At 42.8% G+C, this 20,754-nt stretch overlaps 1 protein-coding gene across 3 annotated transcripts; it reads left to right on the top strand.

Moving 5' to 3' along the window:
• Positions 1-5,315: 5,315 nt before the first annotated feature.
• On the top strand, positions 5,316-20,119 carry RBX1 (ring-box 1). Of its 3 annotated transcripts, XM_014858991.3 has the most exons (5): positions 5,316-5,741; positions 7,651-7,729; positions 12,599-12,669; positions 15,801-15,886; positions 19,069-19,256. In XM_014858991.3, exons 1-5 carry the CDS (start codon positions 5,664-5,666, stop codon positions 19,079-19,081), a joined length of 327 nt encoding a protein of 108 aa, XP_014714477.1. In that variant the 5' UTR covers positions 5,316-5,663; the 3' UTR covers positions 19,082-19,256. The 3 variants fall into 3 exon arrangements, with proteins under 3 accessions (XP_014714477.1, XP_044635125.1, XP_044635129.1); XM_044779190.2 differs by lacking the exon at positions 12,599-12,669 and having other exon boundaries at positions 5,584-5,741; positions 19,069-20,119; XM_044779194.2 differs by lacking the exon at positions 15,801-15,886 and having other exon boundaries at positions 5,584-5,741; positions 19,069-20,119.
• The last annotated feature ends 635 nt before the right edge of the window (positions 20,120-20,754 follow it).

Here is a 20,754-nt window from a genome sequence, read left to right as displayed (position 1 = left end):
CCATTCTGATAGGTGTATAGTGATATCTCATTGTGGTTTTAATTTGCATTTCTCTAATGGCTAATTATGTTGAACATCTCTTCATGTGCTTATTTCTCATTTATATATCCTGTTTGATGAAATAGCTGTTTGTGTCTTTTGCCCATTTTCTAACTGGATTGTTTGGTTTTTGACTGTTGACTTTTAAGAGTCCTCTCTATATTCTAGGCATTAGTGCTTTGTCAGATAGGTGGTTTGCAAATACTTTTTCCCATTTTGCAGCTTCTCTTTTCATCTTTTCGACAGAGTCTCTCACACAGCGTAAGTTTTTAATTCTGATGAAGTCCAATTTATCAATTGTTCCTTTTACAGATCATGTTTTCGGTGTCAAGTCTAAGAAGCCTGGCCCTAAATCTTGCAGATTTCCTCCAACGTTTTATTCTAAAAGCTTTATAGTTTTATGTTTTACACTTAAGTTCATGATGAATGTTGAGTTAATGTTTGTGTAAGGTATGAGAATAAGTCAAGGGTTTTGTTTGTTTGTTTTGTCTTGTTTTGTCGGCCTATGGATGTCCAAGCGCTCCAGCACCGTTTGTTGAAAATGCTGTCTTTCCTCCACTGAATTGCTTTTGCATCTCTGTCAAAATTTAGTTGGGCATTTGGGTGGGGCTTTTCCTGGGTTTTCTGTTCTGTTCCATTGACCCACATGTCTATTCCTCTACCACCACCACACAGTCTTGATTACTGTAGCTATGTAATAAGCCTTGAAAGCAAGTAAAGTGATCCCTCCCACTTTAGTCTTCCTTTTCAAAATTGTTTTAGCTATTATAGTTCCTTTCTCTTTCCATATAAATTTTAGAATAATTTCGTCTATAATTACAAAAAAAAAAAAAACCTGCTGGGATTTTGACAGGAACTGTGTTAAACTGTATATCAATTTGGAGAAAACTGACATCTTTGCTATGTTGAATCTTCCAATCTATGAACACGGTGTGTCTCTCCATTTATTTTAAAAATTTTATTTAGTTTCGCTCATCAAGGTTGTGTAGTTTTGTTTGTTTGTTTTTGCTGAGGAAGATTTGCTCTGAGCTAACATCCATTGACAATCTTCCTCTATTTTGTATGTGAGCCACTGCCACAGCATGGCCACTGACAGACGAGTGGTGTAGGTCCATGCCCGGGAACTGAACCTGGGCTGCTAAAGTGGAGCATGCCTAACTTAACCACTAGACCACTGCGGCTGGTCCCAGTATTGTGTAGTTTTAAGCATACAAGTCCTATACACATTTTATTTGGTTTATATCTAATTATTTAATTTTTTTGATGACTATAAATGGCACATTATTTTTAATTTCTATGTCCACATTCATAACTAGTATTTACAAAAAATTGTACAGACAATTTTTGTCTGTTTATTTGTATCCAGCGATCTTGCTGATCATACATATTAGTCCTAAGATGGTTTTTTTTAAGATTCCTTGAGATTTTCTACATAAACCTAAAAATGGGACAGTTTTATTTCTTCATTTCTCATCTGTGTGCCTTTTACTTCCATTTTTTTGTGTTTGGCCTTATTGCACTGGCTAGAACTTTCAGTGCCATATTGAATAGAGTGATAAGAGAAGCCTCCTTGCTTTGTTCCTAGTTTTAAGCTTTGTGAAGAAGGGATTTAGGGACACAAGAGAGGAAGCAGCAACAATTTGCAAGTTGTCTGCTTTGTACAGGGCTACAGAGGGGAGATCATGGGGCGGTTCCATTCAGCTATGAAAACCTCATGTACTGATCTCACATTTGGCAAGAAACCTTTAGATTCAAGAAACTGAGTAAACTCTAAACAGGATAAACCCAAAGAAATCCACGCCAAGAAACACTGCAAATAAACTTTTGAAAACTAGAGACAAAGAAAAAAATCTTGAAAGCAGCCAGAAAGAATAACACCTTACCTATTGAGGAAAAGTCATTTGAATAACAGCAGATTTCTCATTATAGCCCACAGAGGCCTGGAAGAAGTGACAAAATATTTTTTCAGCTCGGAAAAGCAAAAACTGTCAAGCCAGAATCCTATACCCAGTGAAATACCCTTCAGCAATGAAGGGGCAATCAAGGCATTTTCAGATGAAGGGAAACTCAGAGAATTTGTCACTAGCAGACCTACCCCCAAAATGGCTAAACTTCCTTTGGCTAAAGGAAGTTCTCTAAACAGAATGGAAACAATAAAACAAGGATCCTTGGAACATCAGGAAGAAGCAAGAACACAGCAAGCAAAAACACGAGTCAACGCAATATGCTTTTCTTCTCCACTTGAGTTTTCTACATCATGTTTGACAGTGGAAGTAAAAATTATAGCACTGTCTTATCTGCTTCTAAATAAATGTGGAGGAAATATTTAAGAAAATTATATTATAAACTGAGGAGGGTAAAGGAACATACAGGGAGGTGAGATATCTATACTTCATTCAAACTGGTAACATGACGACACCAGGAGACTGTCATAAGTTATGTATATATAATTTAATACCTAGACCAACCACTTAAAAATATACAAATAGATACACTCAAAAACACTATAGATAAATCAAAAGGGAATTCTAAAAAATGTTCAAGTAACTCACAGGAAGACAGGAAAACAAAAACAGTAAAATGGAAAACAAAGAGAGCAAATAGAAAACAAAAAATAAAATGACAGATTTAATCCTTAAGATATCATTAATTACACTCAATGTAAATAGCCTAAATATACCAATTCAGAGACAAAGACTGACAGTTTATTAAAAAATATAACTCAAAATATGCTGTGTACAAGAAACTTACTGCAAATATTATGATATAAGCAGGGTGCAAGTAAAAGGATGGAAAAAGATCTATCATGCAAATAATCACAGGAAAGCAAGAGTGCCTGTATTAATATTAGATAAAGTAGACTTTGGAGCAAAGAAAATTACCAGAGGGCGGGGGACATTATATAACGCTAAAAAAGTCAGTCCACCAAGAAGACATAGCAATTCTAAATGTATATGTACCAAAAAACTGCACCACAAAATGTGAAGCAAAACCTGATAGACATGAAAGCAGAAACAGGCAAATCCACCATTATAGTTGGGGTTTTAACACCTCTCTCTCAACGATGGACAGAACACCTAGACAGAAAATCAGCAAGAATATGGGACTCAACAACACCATCAACCAATGGGATCTGATCAGTTTTTACAACATTCCATCCAATAACAGCAGCATATATATTCTGTTTAAAGTGCCATGGAGCATATACTAAGACAGACCATATCCTGGGTCATAAAACAAAATCTTAAAAACTTTAAAAGACTTGAACTCTTACAGTGTGTTTTCCAATCATGAGGAAATCAAAGAAGTAATAACAGAAAAATAACAGGAAATTCGGCAAACACCTAGAACACATGAAGTTTTAAGGAAAATAATATATATATATTCAACTGAATGAAAAATGAAAATGAAAAATGAAAAGCTTAAACATTTTTTAAAACTTCAGTTATGTCACTGGTAGTCCCCTCCCCTACTTTATCCCTCCAATACCTTCTCTCAACATCTGCAGTGAAATCCTTACCTGATCTGGCCCCTGCCTGCCTATCCAACATCTCTTACCGCACATCCCCTGCTCAACAAGCTTCAGATTCCTTCATTCAACACAGCCTGAGCACCTGCAACCGACTGGGCACTGTTCCAGGAGTCTTTGTTACCAATAAACACCACAATCAAAAATCCCCTCTCTTGGTGAGGACACACAAAAAACAATAAATCTAACAAATGAGTAAATGAAAAAATGTGTTAGAAGGTACATGTACTATTAAAAAAAAGAAGAAGAAAAGCATAGTAAAATGAATGGATTACAGAGCACACAGGACTCTCAGGCCCTGGTAAGGACTTTAGCTGAACTGTCACTTCTCACAGAGGCCTCACCGAATCACCCAATTTAATGTTGCTTCCATCTCCCCTCAATCTCACAAGCTTGTTTGTCTGCTTCATAGCACTTGATATCTGAGATTTTTCTGATGTATTTATTGACTTACACATTATTTCCCTATTAGGAGTTTGACTCCATCACTGTGTCTCTCCTATTTATAACAGGACTTGGTACACACTCAATGAATTTGTTGAATGAATAAATATGCCCTCACTAACTTAATTTACTATGGGTTTCTAGTATTCTTGTAGAAACACACGAAATTAGATGTCAGAAATCTTAACACGGAATCATTAATTTAACAAAACTTGGGCTAAGAAAAACTTTGTAGGGTTCCTATAACGCTTGAAGGTTTCACACAACTTTTTTCTTTCCAAGTGGGGTGAAAGCTGTGGTGGTGTTTTCACGGATTTGTTGTTCTTGTTTATGACTAAGACAAGGAAACATATCGAAGTTCTGGTTTATCAACGGCGTTAGACTCCATCACTCTCCGATTTTCTTTTAAGAGAAAATATGAGATTTTAAATAGGCCAATACAAGATTTAAGAGTGATCTAGGGGGCTGACCCCAGTGGCCCAGTGGGTAAGTTTGGCGCACACCGACTGGGCGGGCAGCCCAGGTTCGGGTTCAGTTCCTGGCGTGTACCTACACCACTTGCCTGTCAGTGGCCACGCAGTGGGGACACCCACATACAAAATAGAAAAATCTTGGCAACAGATGTTAGCTCAGGGCCACTTTTCCTCAGCAAAAAATAATAATAACGATGCTCTAGCTGAGTTATACCTCTGCAAGGTGAGAGACGCAAAAGGGGGCCCTGGTCTAGAGATGGGAGGGTGACATAAAGTACCGGAGCTTTGGCTGGGAAGGAATGACGAGTAACGCCTCACACAAATTCAAGAAGTAAAGCGACTGCAGATGTGACTATAGCACAAGGAGCTGGAAGACGAGGAAATTAGGGAGAAAAAACCCCACAGTTAGATGACCACTTGAGGAACGGGGAATGTGTGCTCAGCGGGGAACGTGCGTGAAGTTGAAATCGTGTACCTTAACCAAAGGCCATTCTAGGACGGACTGGTATTTGGGGCGGCCTGGAGATGGCATCTCCCAAGCCTCCTCTACTTATTCCAGGCGAATGCAGGGCTGGAGAATGCCTGCCTGTTCAGCCTGGCCGTGGCGAGGACATTGGGGAGCTCCTGCCTCCCCGTCGAATCCCCGTCGAATCGGATTCAGGAAACCAGACGGGGCCTGGGCCCCGGTCCCAAGCCTCCCCAGGACGCTGCTGCACCTCGGAAGCGGGTCGGGATCTGCGAAAAGCCAGTGTAGGGTCTGGGGTTTCGGCCGCAGGAGGCGAGGCACCCACCCTCGCCCCCTCCCCGGCGGAACGCGGCGGGGCGGGGCCGGGGCGGCAGGTCGCGGCCGAGGCGAAGGAAGCAGCCGCCGCCCCAGCTGAGCGAGCGCGGCCGGGGGCTTCCCCGGGGAGGGCGACAAGAGCGAGTCCTCTCGTACGTTTCCACCCGGCTGGCTCACGTCGGCTCGGCCCCGCCCGGCCCCGCCCCAGCCCACGGGGGGTTGGGGGGGGGACCCGCGCCAGCGCCTTTAAGAGGCGTGGCCACATGCTCCGCCCCGCCTGCCCCTCGCGCGCCTGGAAGGGGTGGGGTGCGGGAGGAGGTGCCGGGGCGGGACGGGGAACGAGGCGTGCGCTGGTGCGCAGGCGCAGTGGCCGGCCGACAGACCGTGTGTTTCCAAAATGGCGGCAGCGATGGATGTGGATACCCCGAGCGGCACCAACAGCGGCGCGGGCAAGAAGCGCTTTGAAGTGAAAAAGGTCGGGTCTCGCCAGCGCCTTCCTCAGGGAACCTAGAGAGGCGCGGATCTGGCTGGCAGGCCCGAGGATGAGCGAGGCGCAGAGGAAAGGGCTTCATTTCAGGGCGTTCCTGGGACCGGGTACCACGAAAGGAAGCCGGGGGGCGGGTCTTAGGGTTGATCGGCGTGACTGCGGCCCACTGTCATTTGCAGTATTGGTTTCGCTAGGAGGCTGAAGGGCCAATCACGGACGTGCTTATTGAGATACGCTGGGTTCCGACTTGGCTGCAGGAGCCAAGCGCTTGAGCTGTCACTGGAGTGGTGGAGGGGTGGGGAAGCAGAGGGTGGGGTGGGTGGAAGGGGGAGTCTGAGCGGTGCAGTGGGTGGAGGATGGGGCAGTGCGGCGAAAGCTGGGAAGCTGAGGTTTTACCGCATTGGAGGTCTCGGAGGAGCCGGGCTGGCGATCTCCTTGCCCCGCCCCTTTCCTTAGCTTGGGGTCCCCCCGACCCGGTCCTCACCTAATCGAGGCCTCCATTAGCCGTCTCTTTGGCCCTCGCCCTCCCCGAGTTAGTGTCTCGAGTGTAACTCTTGGCTCTTTTGAGAGGTCTGTTGGTTTGTCACACAGCCGCCCCAGTCCCACGGTCATATCCAGAATCCCCCTGTCCAAAAAAAAAAAAAGCATGGTAGAATTTGTTAAAAAGAAAACGTAAACCCAAATCTTGTGTCATTTAACGAGGATTGAGTACTAGTTGTGAACGATCTGGTGGAAGTAGGCAAGCAGAAATGTGGAACGTGTCTCTTTGCATGAAATGCCTTGGTGGTTTGCCAACACTGGGAGAAAAGTGCCGATTCCCACCTAAGATAAAGTAAATATGTTCAAAATGAAGACTCTGAAATAGGAAAAATGTTATTCCTGGGACATCTGGCTGAACACTGACAATATTCTCCCTCCTAGTGCTTTTTGGCGTTTCATTGTGGGCACTGCATGCTCACTTATTAGAGCCAGCAGCCATATTGGGGAATAATAGAAGTAGTTTTTTCCTTCAAGTTGAGAAGCTGTCGTGTGAAAAGCGCTGAAGAAGTTACTAGACTTTGAGAATTGGGTTTGAAAGAGATGTAGGTTTAGGAAGTGGCACCCAATTAGTGGATGAAAAAGAAGTTTGAGACTATTTATAATTGCAGAAGCCCGAAGGTTCAATTACTTAAATACCACTTTTAAATAAACTCTCAATGGGATTATTTTAACTAAATTTAAGAGTCTGAGCATGTAAAAGTTGAGAACATCAGTTTATTTCATGTTAGGAACTAAACAAAATTCTAGTGAATTCTAGAGTTTGTTGTGAATTAATCTTCTAAGAGCCAAGCGATGACCTTGTTCTCTGCAGTGATACCGGGTAATTTGTTATCCAGCTTATCCCACGATTACCCATTTTATGATCCAATCATCATCTTAGTTCATTCTGTTCCTAGCTCTCACGTCGCCACTCATGCCTCCAAAGCTGCCTTGAAGAGCAGATATTTATGCAGAAATTGAGCTCTTCTGCACATGTCTGGGGAACCTGCACAGTAATTCAAGTTTGTGCTTATTAAACCTAAAACAGGCACTTACAAATTATTCCTGATTTGCTTCCATTGATATGGCTGACTAAATTATTTAAATCTGTAGGAAAAAATAAAATTAAAAGATGACTCATTAATTTCTGTATTTATATGCTCAACTCTTCGGAGAATGGGTGAGCATATGTGTAGCCTACTGTTGCCCTTGGAAATAATAAATAAGAGTAGTGTAATATCCCCAAACTCTTGTTTGGTGGTCCTTCTGGTCAAAGAGATGATAATTGCAGCTGCAGCATGAAATCCTAGAGTGTGAGTGTGTGTGTGTGTGTGTGTTACAAGGAGAGTAGAGTGCATTGTCTTTTTTCTCTTTGCAGTGGAATGCAGTAGCCCTCTGGGCCTGGGATATTGTGGTTGATAACTGTGCCATCTGCAGGAACCACATTATGGATCTTTGTAAGTAATTGGAGGAGGATGGGAGGGAGTTGAGAAGGTTACAGAGATTGTGGCTATCCTGATGTGACCAATTTTCTTCTTCACGAGGAGATGTAAAGTATAGTCAGAAGACTTGGGCTCTTCTGCATGTAGTCCCTTGGTATGTTTGAAATAGAGTAGTTTTTTATGATGTCCTGGAGGCATACCTTTCTCTCAAATAAATCTACACCATCTAAAGATGGCAAGGCCACATTTAGAATGAATTATGGACACAGAGGCACTGTTGGTTATTCCTTTATATTTCCCATCTTATACCTGGACTCAAAGGCAGAAATCGAAAGAAGGGCCGGCCCTTTGGCCAAGTGGTTCAGTTTGCACTCCACTTGGGCGGCCCAGGGTTTCACTGGTTTGGATCCTGGGCGCAGACCTAGCACCACTAATTAGGCTGTGCTGAGGCGGCAACCCACATAGCTCAACTAGAAGCACCTACAATTGGGATACACAACTATGTGGTGGGGGGCTGTGGGGAGAAGAAAAAAAGAGGAAGATTGGCAACAGATGTTAGCTCAGGGCCAATCTTTTAAAAAAAAAAGTTTGGGGCACCTGTGATCCATCCTGTTGGTGAGTGCCAGGCGTGGCTGGTGCAGCAGGGAGACCTCAGAGGGAGGCCCCATTTGTGAAAAAAAAAAGAAAGAAAGAAAGAAATAGTGAAAGAAAGAAAATAAATTGAGCTAAAATATTCTCTCTAGAGCTAGTTTTTGCTGGACAAGATTTATAAAGAAAATCCTAGGAAGGAAGGATTTTCAGTGTTAGCTCCAGACAGAGTTAAGAGGGCATCACTGCGAACATCTAAATAGGCAATTAATTGCACTAACGAATTTTCATTTAAATTTCCACATATTTCATTACAACAACTGTAGCTGTTGATGGACTGACCTAGCATCCTTGTAGTACTAGGGGCAAGAATGACCACACCAGGAACAGTTGAGGTACTAAAATGGTTTGTTATTGAGATCAGAAATGGGGCAAAGAACTTTCGACTTTCTAGAATTGAAACAATAGGCGCTTACTTTTTAAATCACTCGGCTCCCTCTCCATCTTCATCTTGAGCCACTCTCCTGCTCACTCTGGCAGTGTCTCTGGCTTTCTTTCCATTCCCGAAGTGTCCATGCTCTTTTGTAGAGCCCTTGCATGTACTGTTCCCTCTGCCTGCAATGTTCTCTGCCTCTTTTCCCTGCTACCTTTGTCTAAACAAACACTGCCTAATCCAAATGTGAGCCATAAATGCGAGCACGTATGTAATCTAGAATTTCCCCATACCCACATTAACGAAGTAAAAAGAAACAGATGATTTGTATTTTATTTTTCCTACTGTATCCAAAGTATTTTCACTTCAGCATGTAATTAATATTTTGAAGTGAAATATTTTACATTCTTTTTTTTTGTACTGTCTTTGAAGTGGTTTTTACACTTACAGCACATCTCAGACTAGACACTGGAAATGTGGCTAGTGGCTACTTTATTGGGCAGTGCAGAACTAACCCATAGTTGGTCTTCAGGCCTCACCTTGAACCTGCTCAAAGGTGTCTTCCCTGACCATGCTTAGACACACAGACGCAGGCTATGACCGTTCTGTTAAGTATTCCCAAGACATCCTCTAGTTTCCTTTGTAGCAGTCATTTCACTTAGTTGGTTCTCTCACGTCCATGTTATTTACTGCTGTATTCCCAGCATCTAGCATAGTGTCCAGTACATAGTAGGTTCTCACTAAATATTTTCTCAGTGAATAATAAAAACACAAAATGGGGGAATAGGCTGATCATGGAAACTCGAGAAACACAAATCAAGCATTTGAGGTTGGAAAGCAATCATGGCATATGTCCGGAGTTTATTGCTCTTGGTTTCTTTGAGTTGGACACTGTTTACCTTTTCATGCAACAGTCAAAGCAGATCAGCGGCTACCATGATGTTTAATATGGATAGAAGGAACTCATCACAGAAAAACACATGTGCAGTTTTAAATGTGTTTGGGTGGGGTCTTTGATTACGTGTTGCCAATTTCTTTACCGTGCATTCTCTCAAGGAGTTGTGCCCAGAGAAAATTGTACTTTCTAGAGGCTGTCTTCTGTAAATAATTAATTATTTTATATAACGCTGATTTTTTTTTTACCTCTATATTGAAGTCATTGTGTCTCTGGATGCAAGAGAATGCACTTCTTGGGAGGACCACGACAGACAAAAGCCACTGATATAGTGTCTTCTCTTAGAGTTGAACGCTTGAGGGATCAGCTTAGCCTTTCAGTTAGAAACCTGCTTTATCGTATGTTTTAAATGTCAGATGAAGTAGTAGAATATTGAACTCCTATAACAAAGAATTTCGGAAGCATTTTCAAGTCACGTCTTTTATTCATTCAGTGAATATTTATATCCTGGGCATTTTGCTAGGCACCGGGATAAAATGATGACTGAGATCAAGTCTTTACCCTCAGGAAACCTACCCTGTTGTTTATTGTAGACACTAAAGAGAAGTCTGTTTGCTGCGCTGGGCTTGTCTTCCTTTTAAAAATAAATGGATTATGATTCTTGTAAAGAGATTTTTTGTAAAAGATGAAAATAAGAATTGGTTTAGCAATGGCCATTTCTAATAAATTCTGGTCTGGCATTAAATGAATAGTTATATACATAGCTGTAAATAAATAAGAGTGACCAGGGCTGTGCCCCAGGTGGACTCGCCTACGAAGCATTGTTGGTCTGCAGACTTACACTTCTGAGTCCAGATTAATGCTCCGTCCCCTACTGTAGCTTCATATGTATTCTCCGTTGCCCCATTTCTTGCTTGCTTTAAAGAGTTGCTGAAATACACACTCTGCAGGTGTTATTTTCTCCGTTATCTCAGTAATCTTGTTCCAGATGAAGAGGACATTCAGAAGGGCTTAGGTCCAGCCTTTGGCCATGAGAAGTTAGCCTCTTCCTAGAACCACAGGTCCACCAATGTGTTGAAAGTGAGAAATCTGTCCTCCTCTGAGATGAAGCTCTTGCTTCCTTAGCAGTGCTTTGGGGGTACTGAAGTTTAAAAGTCCCCAAGCTGTATCCATCACCTTGAAGTAAGCTGCCTTTGCGTGGGTATGACAGCAACCTTTATATGCTGCTTGTCTGTCTGCTCTAGGCTGACGTGAACAGTTCCTTCCCCTGTTTAACGACTCAACCCCTGTACTCTCTGCACCAAAAGCTTGAAAACGTTATATTTGAGAACACTTTATACTCACATTTAATAATTTTCCATGCCATATCCCTTCTTATCTTGCATTCTAGATTGTAATCCTATTCCTCCTATATATTTTTGTTGTTCATTAGGAACTTTCTGGTAAAGAATAAGTATATATTTGGCTCCTATTCTCTGTTTATGGAAGTGGTTTTTATTTGCTTTTTCAAGCACTAAGAGCCTCCTGTGCACTTGACATAGACAGCCAGAGTCCCTTAAAAATACCAAGACCTAGACAAGTTTAAATGTGATAATGTACCTTGAAACAATTTTGTTATTTATTTAAATAATAATAATTGTGCCTCATATTTAGCTAATTTCATAATATGCAGTCCTCCTCTGAGTAAGAGGATCCAACTTGAAAGACATCAGATTTTATTTTTTCTGCAATACCTTTGAATGTGGTAGTGCATTCATAGCCCCAATAAATTTTTTAATCATTCTTGCATAAACCCTAATTCTCCACTCTTATCAGAAGAAAAACCTAGCTCTTCTCTTTGTAGTGTGAATCTGGGTAGCAAAAACAAGTTCTGTGATTTCAGATCCTTTGCCTTTCATATTTTTGAAGATTGGGGGAAGAAGCCCTAAACCTTATCGTATATCTCTTCCCCTAAGACCAAATATACCCATTAACATCTCAGCATTATTTTCTTACAATTTCACTGTTTCCACCTATGGAAGTCTGAAGTAATTGTCTCCTATTAAATAGTCCTTCATGAAGCTTTTATTCTTCAGAAGGGAGACTCCCACTTAGTTACCACCTTCAGAGAAAGCAGATTATACATTGGTAATTCTTGCTCTTTGAATATTTATCCCCCACAGAGCTTTACTCATCAGTTCTCGATCTCAGATTTTCATTCTGTTTCGGTTCCCCCCTGTTCCCCCTCTGTGAAACTGATATTTGGATACATTTGCAGTAATTTGCTCCATTCACCAGACGGAATCACCTCGGGCGATAAGCATCATGATGTGGTGGGCCCCAAATCTCTAATGCACTGGCTTAACAGATTGTTTTTGTTTGACAGTGTTTTAAAAACTTTCAAGTTTTGATGCCTTCACATGGCATCCCCTACAGTTTGCCACAGATCTCTGCACCCTCGTTTGTTTTGCTTCTGTGGCAGTTCACATGTGTCTGCCCGCCCATTTTAGGAACTGGAACTCGGTGCCCGGCTAGACCTTCATGTGGGCGAGCCTGGGTGTCCTAGGGCCTAAGAGGAAGCACTCACCAAGAATAGGGAGAAGACGCCAGGTCTCAGAACAGTGAGCGTTCTGAGGTGGCTTCAGGAATTTACTAAATTTACCGAATTAGGAGAAAACACTTTCATTTGGACAAGGCAGGTTACGTTCAGGATTAAGAAGTGCCTTTTCCTTCCTTGCTCTGCTTTGATCGAGGATAGGAAGTCACTGCAGAGCCTCCTGTTGAGCCCCATCCCCACCCCTCTGCTCTCTACCCCTTTCCCTGCTCAGTAGAAAGCGATTATGACTAACGCACCACTTGAGATTTTGTTCAGGTGTACACCACCCCACCCCACCGCAATCATGTCATGGTGTCATTGTGCAGGTAGGGCTGCTATAGATGGAAAGGTGGTTGCTCCTGAGGTCCAGTCATCTTGTTCTTATTCTCACAGGCATAGAATGTCAAGCGAACCAGGCGTCTGCTACTTCTGAAGAGTGCACCGTTGCGTGGGGAGTCTGTAACGTAAGGAAACACCTTTCCCTATCAGCATGGCTTATAAACACATTACCACTTATCCTGCTTTGCCCGTCTTGAGAATAACTAGGAAAAAAATGACTAGGCCACCTTTCTCCCAAAAGGTACACAAATTGTAAAAAAGATTTTAAATCTTTGTGCTATTCATCTGTTAGAGGGTAAAAATTATTAGATATTGTAGAGGGACTAGTTTGTCTTAATTATAAAGTGGACTTTTAGCAACATTTTGGAGATTCATCTTTGGGAATTACCTTCTAAGTCTGTGGCCATCTTTGGAATATTCTCCTGTTGATGGAAATCTTTACCTTCTTAACAGATTTCTTTTTAAGGCTAGAGGTCTTGTGGAACTAAGTTTGGTGAATAAATTGAGTCTTCAAGAGTGTGTGTGTGTGTGTGTGTGTGTGAGTGTTTTAAGTGTGGCAAATGTAGTAAGCTAGGATTTTTAATTTTTTTTTTAACGTGGCGCATGCCAGAAATGTGTGTGTGTGTTTTAAGTGTGGCAAATGTACTAAGTTGGGATTTTTTTGTTTGTTTTTAACATGGCTCCTGCCAGAAATGTTTTGTACAGCATCATTGGACTGAATGTACAGCCTTGCAGGGTGTGACAGCTGAGAAGGATAACGAACGTCAAATATGTTATTTCTAGCATGTGTTAAAAATTCATCCTATAGCATTACAGTCCCAGTCACGCGAGCTAAAATTGTCCTGTCCGGGCCTCCTGTGCCAAGGGGACAGAGGACTCACGGCTCCCGACATGGTACAGGCCTGAGAGGCGCTGGGGTCGGCCCACCATTCCCTGTCTCTGTGACTGACTTTCTGAGTGACTTTGGGCAAGGGATTTCACATCCCTAATTCCAGGTCCCCTCGTGTGAAATAGGGCTGACGGTAGACTGCATGGAGCTGTAATCAGGATGAAATGATTTTGTTTAAAAGTGCTTGCAGTACCTCCTGGCGCATAGTAGACGTAAGGGCTTTTTAAAATAAATATGCATAAATACAAATTTGGGGGGTGGGTGGTGCTTACTGGGGAGATAGTAGCTATCAGTACCTGCCCCATCGGGCTGAGGCGCTCTTCCCTCCCACGCTGGGGTGCGCCTTCCTGATTCCGTCAGGGCCCTTTGGGCAGTTTCACAGTAGCACGTATTGGCCAAGGGCCAGCTTTTGTCATTTATGGGGATAAAGAAATAAAATATGTCGGGCTGTTTGCTCTCCCTGGCATTCAGGCATGTCCTAAGACCCGTGTTACTCTGTGGTGGAAGAAAAGGGAGTGAACTTTCCTTTAAATTTGGCTAAGGAGAGACTACCTCCGAGAGCCCACCATAAAGAAGAGCTGGCGTGGTGTGGCACAAACCTTTGGACTAGTCCCAGGTCTCGTTTTGGGTCTTTTGCTAACCAGCTCCATGAACTAGGCGAGTCACTTACCTTGTCTGGGTTTCAGTTTCCTGTCTATACAGTGAAGATGATGATACCTGTCGTGCTTGCTTGCCAGGCTTGCCGTGCGGCTCAGATGAGGTAACACGTGTTAACGTCTTCTGTGAACTGGACGGCACTCGTCAGGGTGCTCTGAGACTGCTAGATAGACCCAATAATGTAACTTAGATTATTAACGGGAGGAAAGTGGGGGTCAGGAGTGTCAGGGATGCTGTCACCTGTCCTGCAGCCTTGTCTGCAGCCCCTCTTTCCCTCCATCTTCGGAGGTAGTTAGGGTACACAAAGACCCGGTGCTGCTGCGGAGCGCCCAATGGGCTTGGGGGGCAGTGAAGAAGGGTACCTTGAATACGCTTAAGTGAACCTGTCCCCACCCCCTGGTGAGTGAGAAAACTGCCTGAGCTTTCTGCCTCTGGGAAGTTTTGTTTTTCTCTCTTTCACTGTGAGTTGCCTGAGAGTCAACAGGAGAGGGGTCTTCCACATGCTGGGAGGATGTTTGTCCTGTTGAGAGGCGATAGTGTGTTAGCTGTGGATTCCACTCTTCATTACTGAATTCTGTTTTTGTCTTTCTCAAAAGACAGTTCGCAAGGTAACAGTCCACACCATGATTCTTCTTTCAGTTCCATGCATGTTTTGGGAGACATACTGACTGAATTTCAAGGCTGTTATTAAACCAAGCTTGCAAAAACTTTCATAGTTTGGTTGGGGTGTCAGCGTTTCTCCCCTGTCCCCACCTCCACCACCCATCGCAGATTAGATGAGGGGGAACACTCTCTGCTTCTGTCTTAATACTCTCCTCATACGAGCAGGGGGAGGAGAATAAACATATTGCAGAGCTATTGTGATTCGCATCGCATGTCATTAAGTCATGTCGGGAAACCAAACACAGGCTTTCCTTTCCCCAAATCTGCAAGCCAGCTCCTAGCTCCCTGTCAGTTACCAGTGTTCTTGGGACTCTTGCCTTTTACCTCCTCTCTTGCTCATGAAATAAGCCCTTTGATGCTCTTTCAGCTGCTTGTGTGCGGTTTGCCCGTCGTGATACTTCCTTTTACCCTAATTTTTTATCTCATTCATTTTTAAGATAAAGTCCCTCACCCATTAAAGGCTTACTGAGTACTGTTCTCTTGTAATAGCAAGACGTCTTTGAACAAATCTGGAGATTAAGTCCTTTGAACAGAGTTGAGCTGGGTGTGGGAAGGTTGGGGAAGTGCCTGTCTCAACTCTGGGTGGGTGGCAGTGCCAGTGCACCACCAAGGGCTGAGGAGGCTCTTCTCCAGGGGTTCCCGTTCTCCAAGGATTGGGGGAGGGCAGTTGGGAACCAAGAATGGGAAGTTTGAAATCTGCGTGTGATTAAGGGCATGTGTCCAGGGAAAGTAGAAGCACTCCCTTACAGGCCGAATCGGACCAGGAGCCACATTGCATCTTCCCTTAAGAGAGGGGAGAGCTCCCTGCCAGAACCGACCTCACGCTTCCTAAAGACTTTCTTCCCTTAGTGCTGACGACACTTCCAACAAATGTTTCCTTGGAAGAATCCTTGTCCCTGACCAAGGTGTGATCAGTTGTTGACCTTTTGCCTCTCCTGTTGTCTCCCGTTGTTCTCTGTGTAACCACTCCACTGCCCTGGAGACATACTGTCAGTAGATGGCTGAGCCTGCAGAGTCAATTTTAATAAAACGTATCTTTTCTTTCAGCATGCTTTTCACTTCCACTGCATCTCTCGCTGGCTCAAAACACGGCAGGTGTGTCCGTTGGACAACAGAGAGTGGGAATTCCAAAAGTAGGTGTCTGGCTGTTCTGACGTAAGACTGGGTTTTGTGATCGGTGCCATTCTCTGACTTGCCTCCAGCTGGAGAGTGCATAGTCTTGGAACATGGAGACACAGAACGTGCCTTGTTTTATAAACTAGTTTTTGATTAATTAAACAAGGACTCACCTATCTAGAAAATGCATAAAGTCGTGGCCAACTTTAGAGGTTTGCAGCCTAGAGTTTCCCAACTGTCTGGGGTCTATGAAAGTAGAAAATCTACAAACTATTAAATATTTCCAAAATCCATAATAAGCCTCTATAGGCTAACAATGTCAGGTATCTTTGCTTTGGGCTAGAATTATATCCACCTATCATGTCTCCTTGGTTTATCTCAGGCCGACTAATTCTGATAGAGCATTTATAGTTATCTCAACTGAATTATTATTATGTAAATAAAACATATAGTAAATTTTTAAAATTCAAATAGTCAAAAAGGTATACCAGGGGCCAGCCCAGTAGTGCAATGGTTAAGTTCACATGTTCCTCTTCGGAGGCCTGGGGTTTGTGGGTTCGGATCCCGGGTGTGGACCTACGCATCACTTGGCAAGCCATGCTTTGGCAGGCGTCCCACATATAAAATAGAGGAAGATGGTCGCGGATGTTAGCTCAGGGCCAGTCTTCCTCAAATAAAAAGATATACCAAAGAAATGAGTCTCCCATGTTAGTCTCCTACTCTCACTTCTGGAGGTAACCGTCAACAACAGCTTCTTAGTAGCTTTCTTGACTGTCTCTTTATATGTCATTGCACATATATGGGTGCATGTGTGTATATATGTGTATATATATAATTTTTTTCTGAACATAAATATGAGCGTCCTATAGAGTAGTTCACCTTACTTTTTCATTTCATACCTTTAGAGATTTTCCATATCCACATATATCAAACTACCTCCTTTTTAATTGTTGCAGAGTATTTTTTATGGAGATGTACCATAATTTATTTAATCTGTCCCTGTTGATAGACATGTCAGTTTCCAGTTTTTCCCTGTTAAAAACTGTGTTGGGGTGAACATCCTTATACATGAACCTTTGTGCATATGTGCAAGTATATCTATAGCAGTAATTCCTGAAAGAGGAATTTCTGGATAAAGAGTATGTACACTTTTGGGGCTGGCCTGGTGGCATAGTGGTTAAGTTTGTGTGCTCCACTTCAGCAGCCTGGGGTTCACAGTTTCAGATCCTGGGCACCAACCTACACATCGCTTGTCAGGGCATGCTGTGGCAGCGTCCCACATACAACGTAGAGGAAGATTGACACAGATGTTAGCTCAGCAAGAATCTTCCTCAAGCAAAAAGAGGAAGATTGGCAACAGATGTTAGCTCAGGCCCAATCTCGCTCACCAAAAAGAAAAAAAGTGAACATTTTTATTTTTGATAGTGTCAGATTTTCCTTTCCCAAGAATATGTATTAATTTATACTCCCTCTGAACAGCAAGGCAGAATGGCCCTTTCTTCATTTCTTGCCAAGGCTCCATTATCAAACTTTTCCATCTTAGCTACTCTGATAGGTGAAAATTAGTTGCATTTTTTGAATTTTGAGTGAGGTTGGGCTATTTTCATACGTTTTTATGCCTCATATTTTTCTATGAAACACCCTTTTTTTATCTGTTGAATTCTTGGTCATTTTCTTTATCAAATTTTTTATGGGAAGGAAGATTTTTATTTAAATATGTGTTGATTAATAGGATATTCTTAGGTTTAAAAAAACAAAAAATCGTGTTCTTTAGTTTCTGAAATAAATCCCTTATTGGTACAGTTATTTTGCTTTTAAACTTGGTTATTTTGGTAAAGAATTTTGGAGTCTCATCAAATACATGTTCATTTTTTAAGAAACCTGCCAATACTCAGTACCTAACTCCCAGCATTGTGCACCATTCAACAAAATGTCTGCTAAGTAATGTGTGAGAGAGAAAAACGTGAGACTGGCCTTCCCTTCCCTGGGGAGCTTGCTCTCTGAGTGGAACCATGACAGGAATCCATGTCAAGGCAGAAGCAGTTTTCTAAGTTCCCGCGAGTTCTTTGTAATTGGCCCTGCCCTAGAGCAGGCTCAGGGTTCCGTTTGGGACCAACACTGTCTCGTGTTGCCCTTTAAATATGCCCAGGGCTGAGCCTAAGAAGTTGGGGGTGTGAGGAATTCCTCCTGCTGGACTTTGTCACTACCGCTTTATCCACCCGGTGACTTTGCCAGGCGGTGTTTGTCAGCGTATTGGGAAACAAATTCGTAAGGAACAAATTACAGCATTCTTTACTCTGGTAGACAACTTCTGGGTGGTTCTGCAGCCCCCTAACACTCTGGAGCTCTCCCCTGTGTGGAATGTTTTAGACAACATTCAAGTGGATTCCCTATGAGAAGTGCTTATAGGATGACTGAGGCAGTGATCCAGAGTTCTAGTGCCCCGCTTTCCATCCCTATAACAGAGTATTTTAATCGGAGGCTAACTGCCCCAAAAGTACCTGGACAAAAGATTAAGTAAGATAATAATGAAGGATTTTGTGTTCAAGAAATCTTTTTTATATGTGGAAGAAATTTCCTGGCCTTGTTTATTTTTATAATCTTGTTAGAGCCAAATTTTGGCTTCTGGGAACATCAGAAACCACCTGAAATCCATACCTCGTTTCTCCACAGTTGTCTTGCTGTTACGGTGAATGTAAGCAGGGCTGTAAGTGGAACTGGTGATAGGTTTTGGAATTGAGGGCTGATTACTGTTCTCTGTATTTGCCTCACCCCCAACTTGCCTGAGTCCTGGAGTTCAGGTAGAAATAGGTAGGGGAGGCTGAGAGCTCGAACTGCGTCTGAGCCGCTGACTGGAGCCGACAGATGGAGCTCCCTTTCCCAACCACCAGCTCTGACATTTCCTCTCACCTCCCTCATACTGCCCAGCATCTGTCTGGCAACTGGAAGGAGAGTCCGGTGGGTATGGTTGGGTCCCAGGGAGGGACTGTCACTTAGAATTGGGTAGTAGATAAGATGTTACAAAGGATGATAAGATGAAAGGGGGAGAGGCCAGTGTCATAACCCAGTCTCGGAGCACACTGTGGTCACTTACATCTTTTAAAGTTTGATTAAATTTGCTCATATGTTTCAGCAGGTTTTATGGTCTCAAACAGGAAATTACTAAGGCACTAATAAAGTGATTTACTTTATTTTTCAGGTATGGGCACTAGAAAAGGAGAATTCTTCCATCAAGCTCAACCCTTTTGTTATTCATTTAGTGAGTTGCCTTCTTGTTAGTTATAAGTTAGTTAGAACCGTGTCTTTTCTGCTTTGTCTTTTCAGTTTGCGATTCCTGCAGCCATATTGTATCCTGTGTCAAATAAAATCCAGTTGGATTCTAGAACAGATGCTGTCTCTTGTGTATGTGAGAAAAGTGACCATAAATAGAGGGTCCCCTTCTCCTGGGTTGGAAAGCCAGCTTTTGAAAGTGAGATGTTTGCTCGTAGAGCCAGAGCAGAGTTGTCCTGCGAGCGACTCGCTTGGTCAGGAGGAAGCTGGTCCACAGCCTGGTTACTGATGGCAGTCTCGGGCAGGTCACCTCTCTGCTCCAAGCTTTCCTTCGCTATAAAGTGGCTTCTGAGGACTAATTGGCATCATGTGGGGGACAAAAACTGGCTTTGTAAACTGTAAAACCGCTATATAAATGTTAACTTTGTGTATGATGGTGTTTTCTCTTCTTAGTTTAGAAAAGTAAACATGAAAAAATCCAATATGCAATCTTGGCCGGCAAGAGCATAATTTATGAACTTAAGTTGAAAATTGGTGTCGCTTAAAACTGAATTAACAGAAGAAATTCAAGTTTCCTTCGCCACCGCCACAATTTGCAGTTTGTTTAAAATGACTTGGCCATGGAAGGAACTGCCGGTTCTAGCACTAATTCAATGGTTATGTAGAGTCTTTAACTGAGAGGCAGTATAGTCTACTGCATGGTTCTCAAAGTGTGGTCTAAAGACTCCTCGTAGTGCCCGAAACCCTTTCAGGGGGGACGTTCATGGAGTTTCTTTTCCGACGGCGTGTCTGTATGAGGCCAGCTTTTTTCAATATACTTCAACCACAGCAACGTATTGAATGAAGAAGCAGGCATCAGAATCCAGCTGTCTTCTATTAAGTCAGACATAAAAGAGATTTGCAAAATTGTAAAACAATGCCACTCTTCTAGTTTTTTTGTTTTCAAAAATAATTACTTTTAATAAAAATATTTATGTTAACATGTGATGAGTTTTTGTTCTTTTTAAATCTTTTAAGTTTCTTGGTCTTGATTTCCATTATGGTAAATAGCTATAGCTATAACCTGCACAAACAGAATTCTTTGAGATATTCCATTTTTAAGATCATATGGGATCCTCAGACTCAAATATTTGAGAACCTTTAGGTTAGTAATTAAGAACTTTGAAGTCTTGGGGCCGGCCCGGTGGCACAGCTGTTAAGTTCGCACGTTCAATTCTCGGCGGCCCGGGTTTCACCAGTTCGGATCCCCGGTGTGGACATGGCACCGCTTAGCAAGCCATGCTGTGGTAGGCGTCCCACATATAAAGTAGAGAAAGATGGGCACGGATGTTGGCTCAGGGCCAGTCTTCCTCAGCAAGGAGAGGAGGGCTGGGGCTGGCCCCGTGGCCAAGTGGTTAAGTTCGCGCGCTCCGCTGCAGGCGGCACAGTGTTTCGTTGGTTCGAATCCTGGGTGCAGACGTGGCACTGCTCATCAAACCACGCTGAGGCAGTGTCCCACATGCCACAACTAGAAGGACCCACAACGAAGAATATACAACCATGTACCGGGGGGCTTTGGGGAGAAAAAGGAAAAAAATTTTTAAAAATCTGAAAAAAAAAAGAGGAGGGCTGGCAG

Source organism: Equus asinus, chromosome 4 (assembly GCF_041296235.1).
Source record: "Equus asinus isolate D_3611 breed Donkey chromosome 4, EquAss-T2T_v2, whole genome shotgun sequence".
Taxonomy (NCBI): Eukaryota; Metazoa; Chordata; class Mammalia; order Perissodactyla; family Equidae; genus Equus; species Equus asinus.
The sequence above is the reverse complement of the archived record's forward strand: the minus strand, read 5'-3'. Positions and strand labels throughout refer to the sequence as shown.

Coding starts and splice junctions, on each gene's coding strand:
- RBX1 (XM_044779190.2), top strand. CDS start 5,664: ATGGCGGCAGCGATGGATGTGGATACCCCGAGCGGCACCAACAGCGGC. Junction 5,742..7,650: donor AGCGCTTTGAAGTGAAAAAG/GTCGGGTCTCGC, acceptor TTCTCTTTGCAG/TGGAATGCAGTAGCCCTCTG. Junction 15,887..19,068: donor AGAGAGTGGGAATTCCAAAA/GTAGGTGTCTGG, acceptor TTTATTTTTCAG/GTATGGGCACTAGAAAAGGA.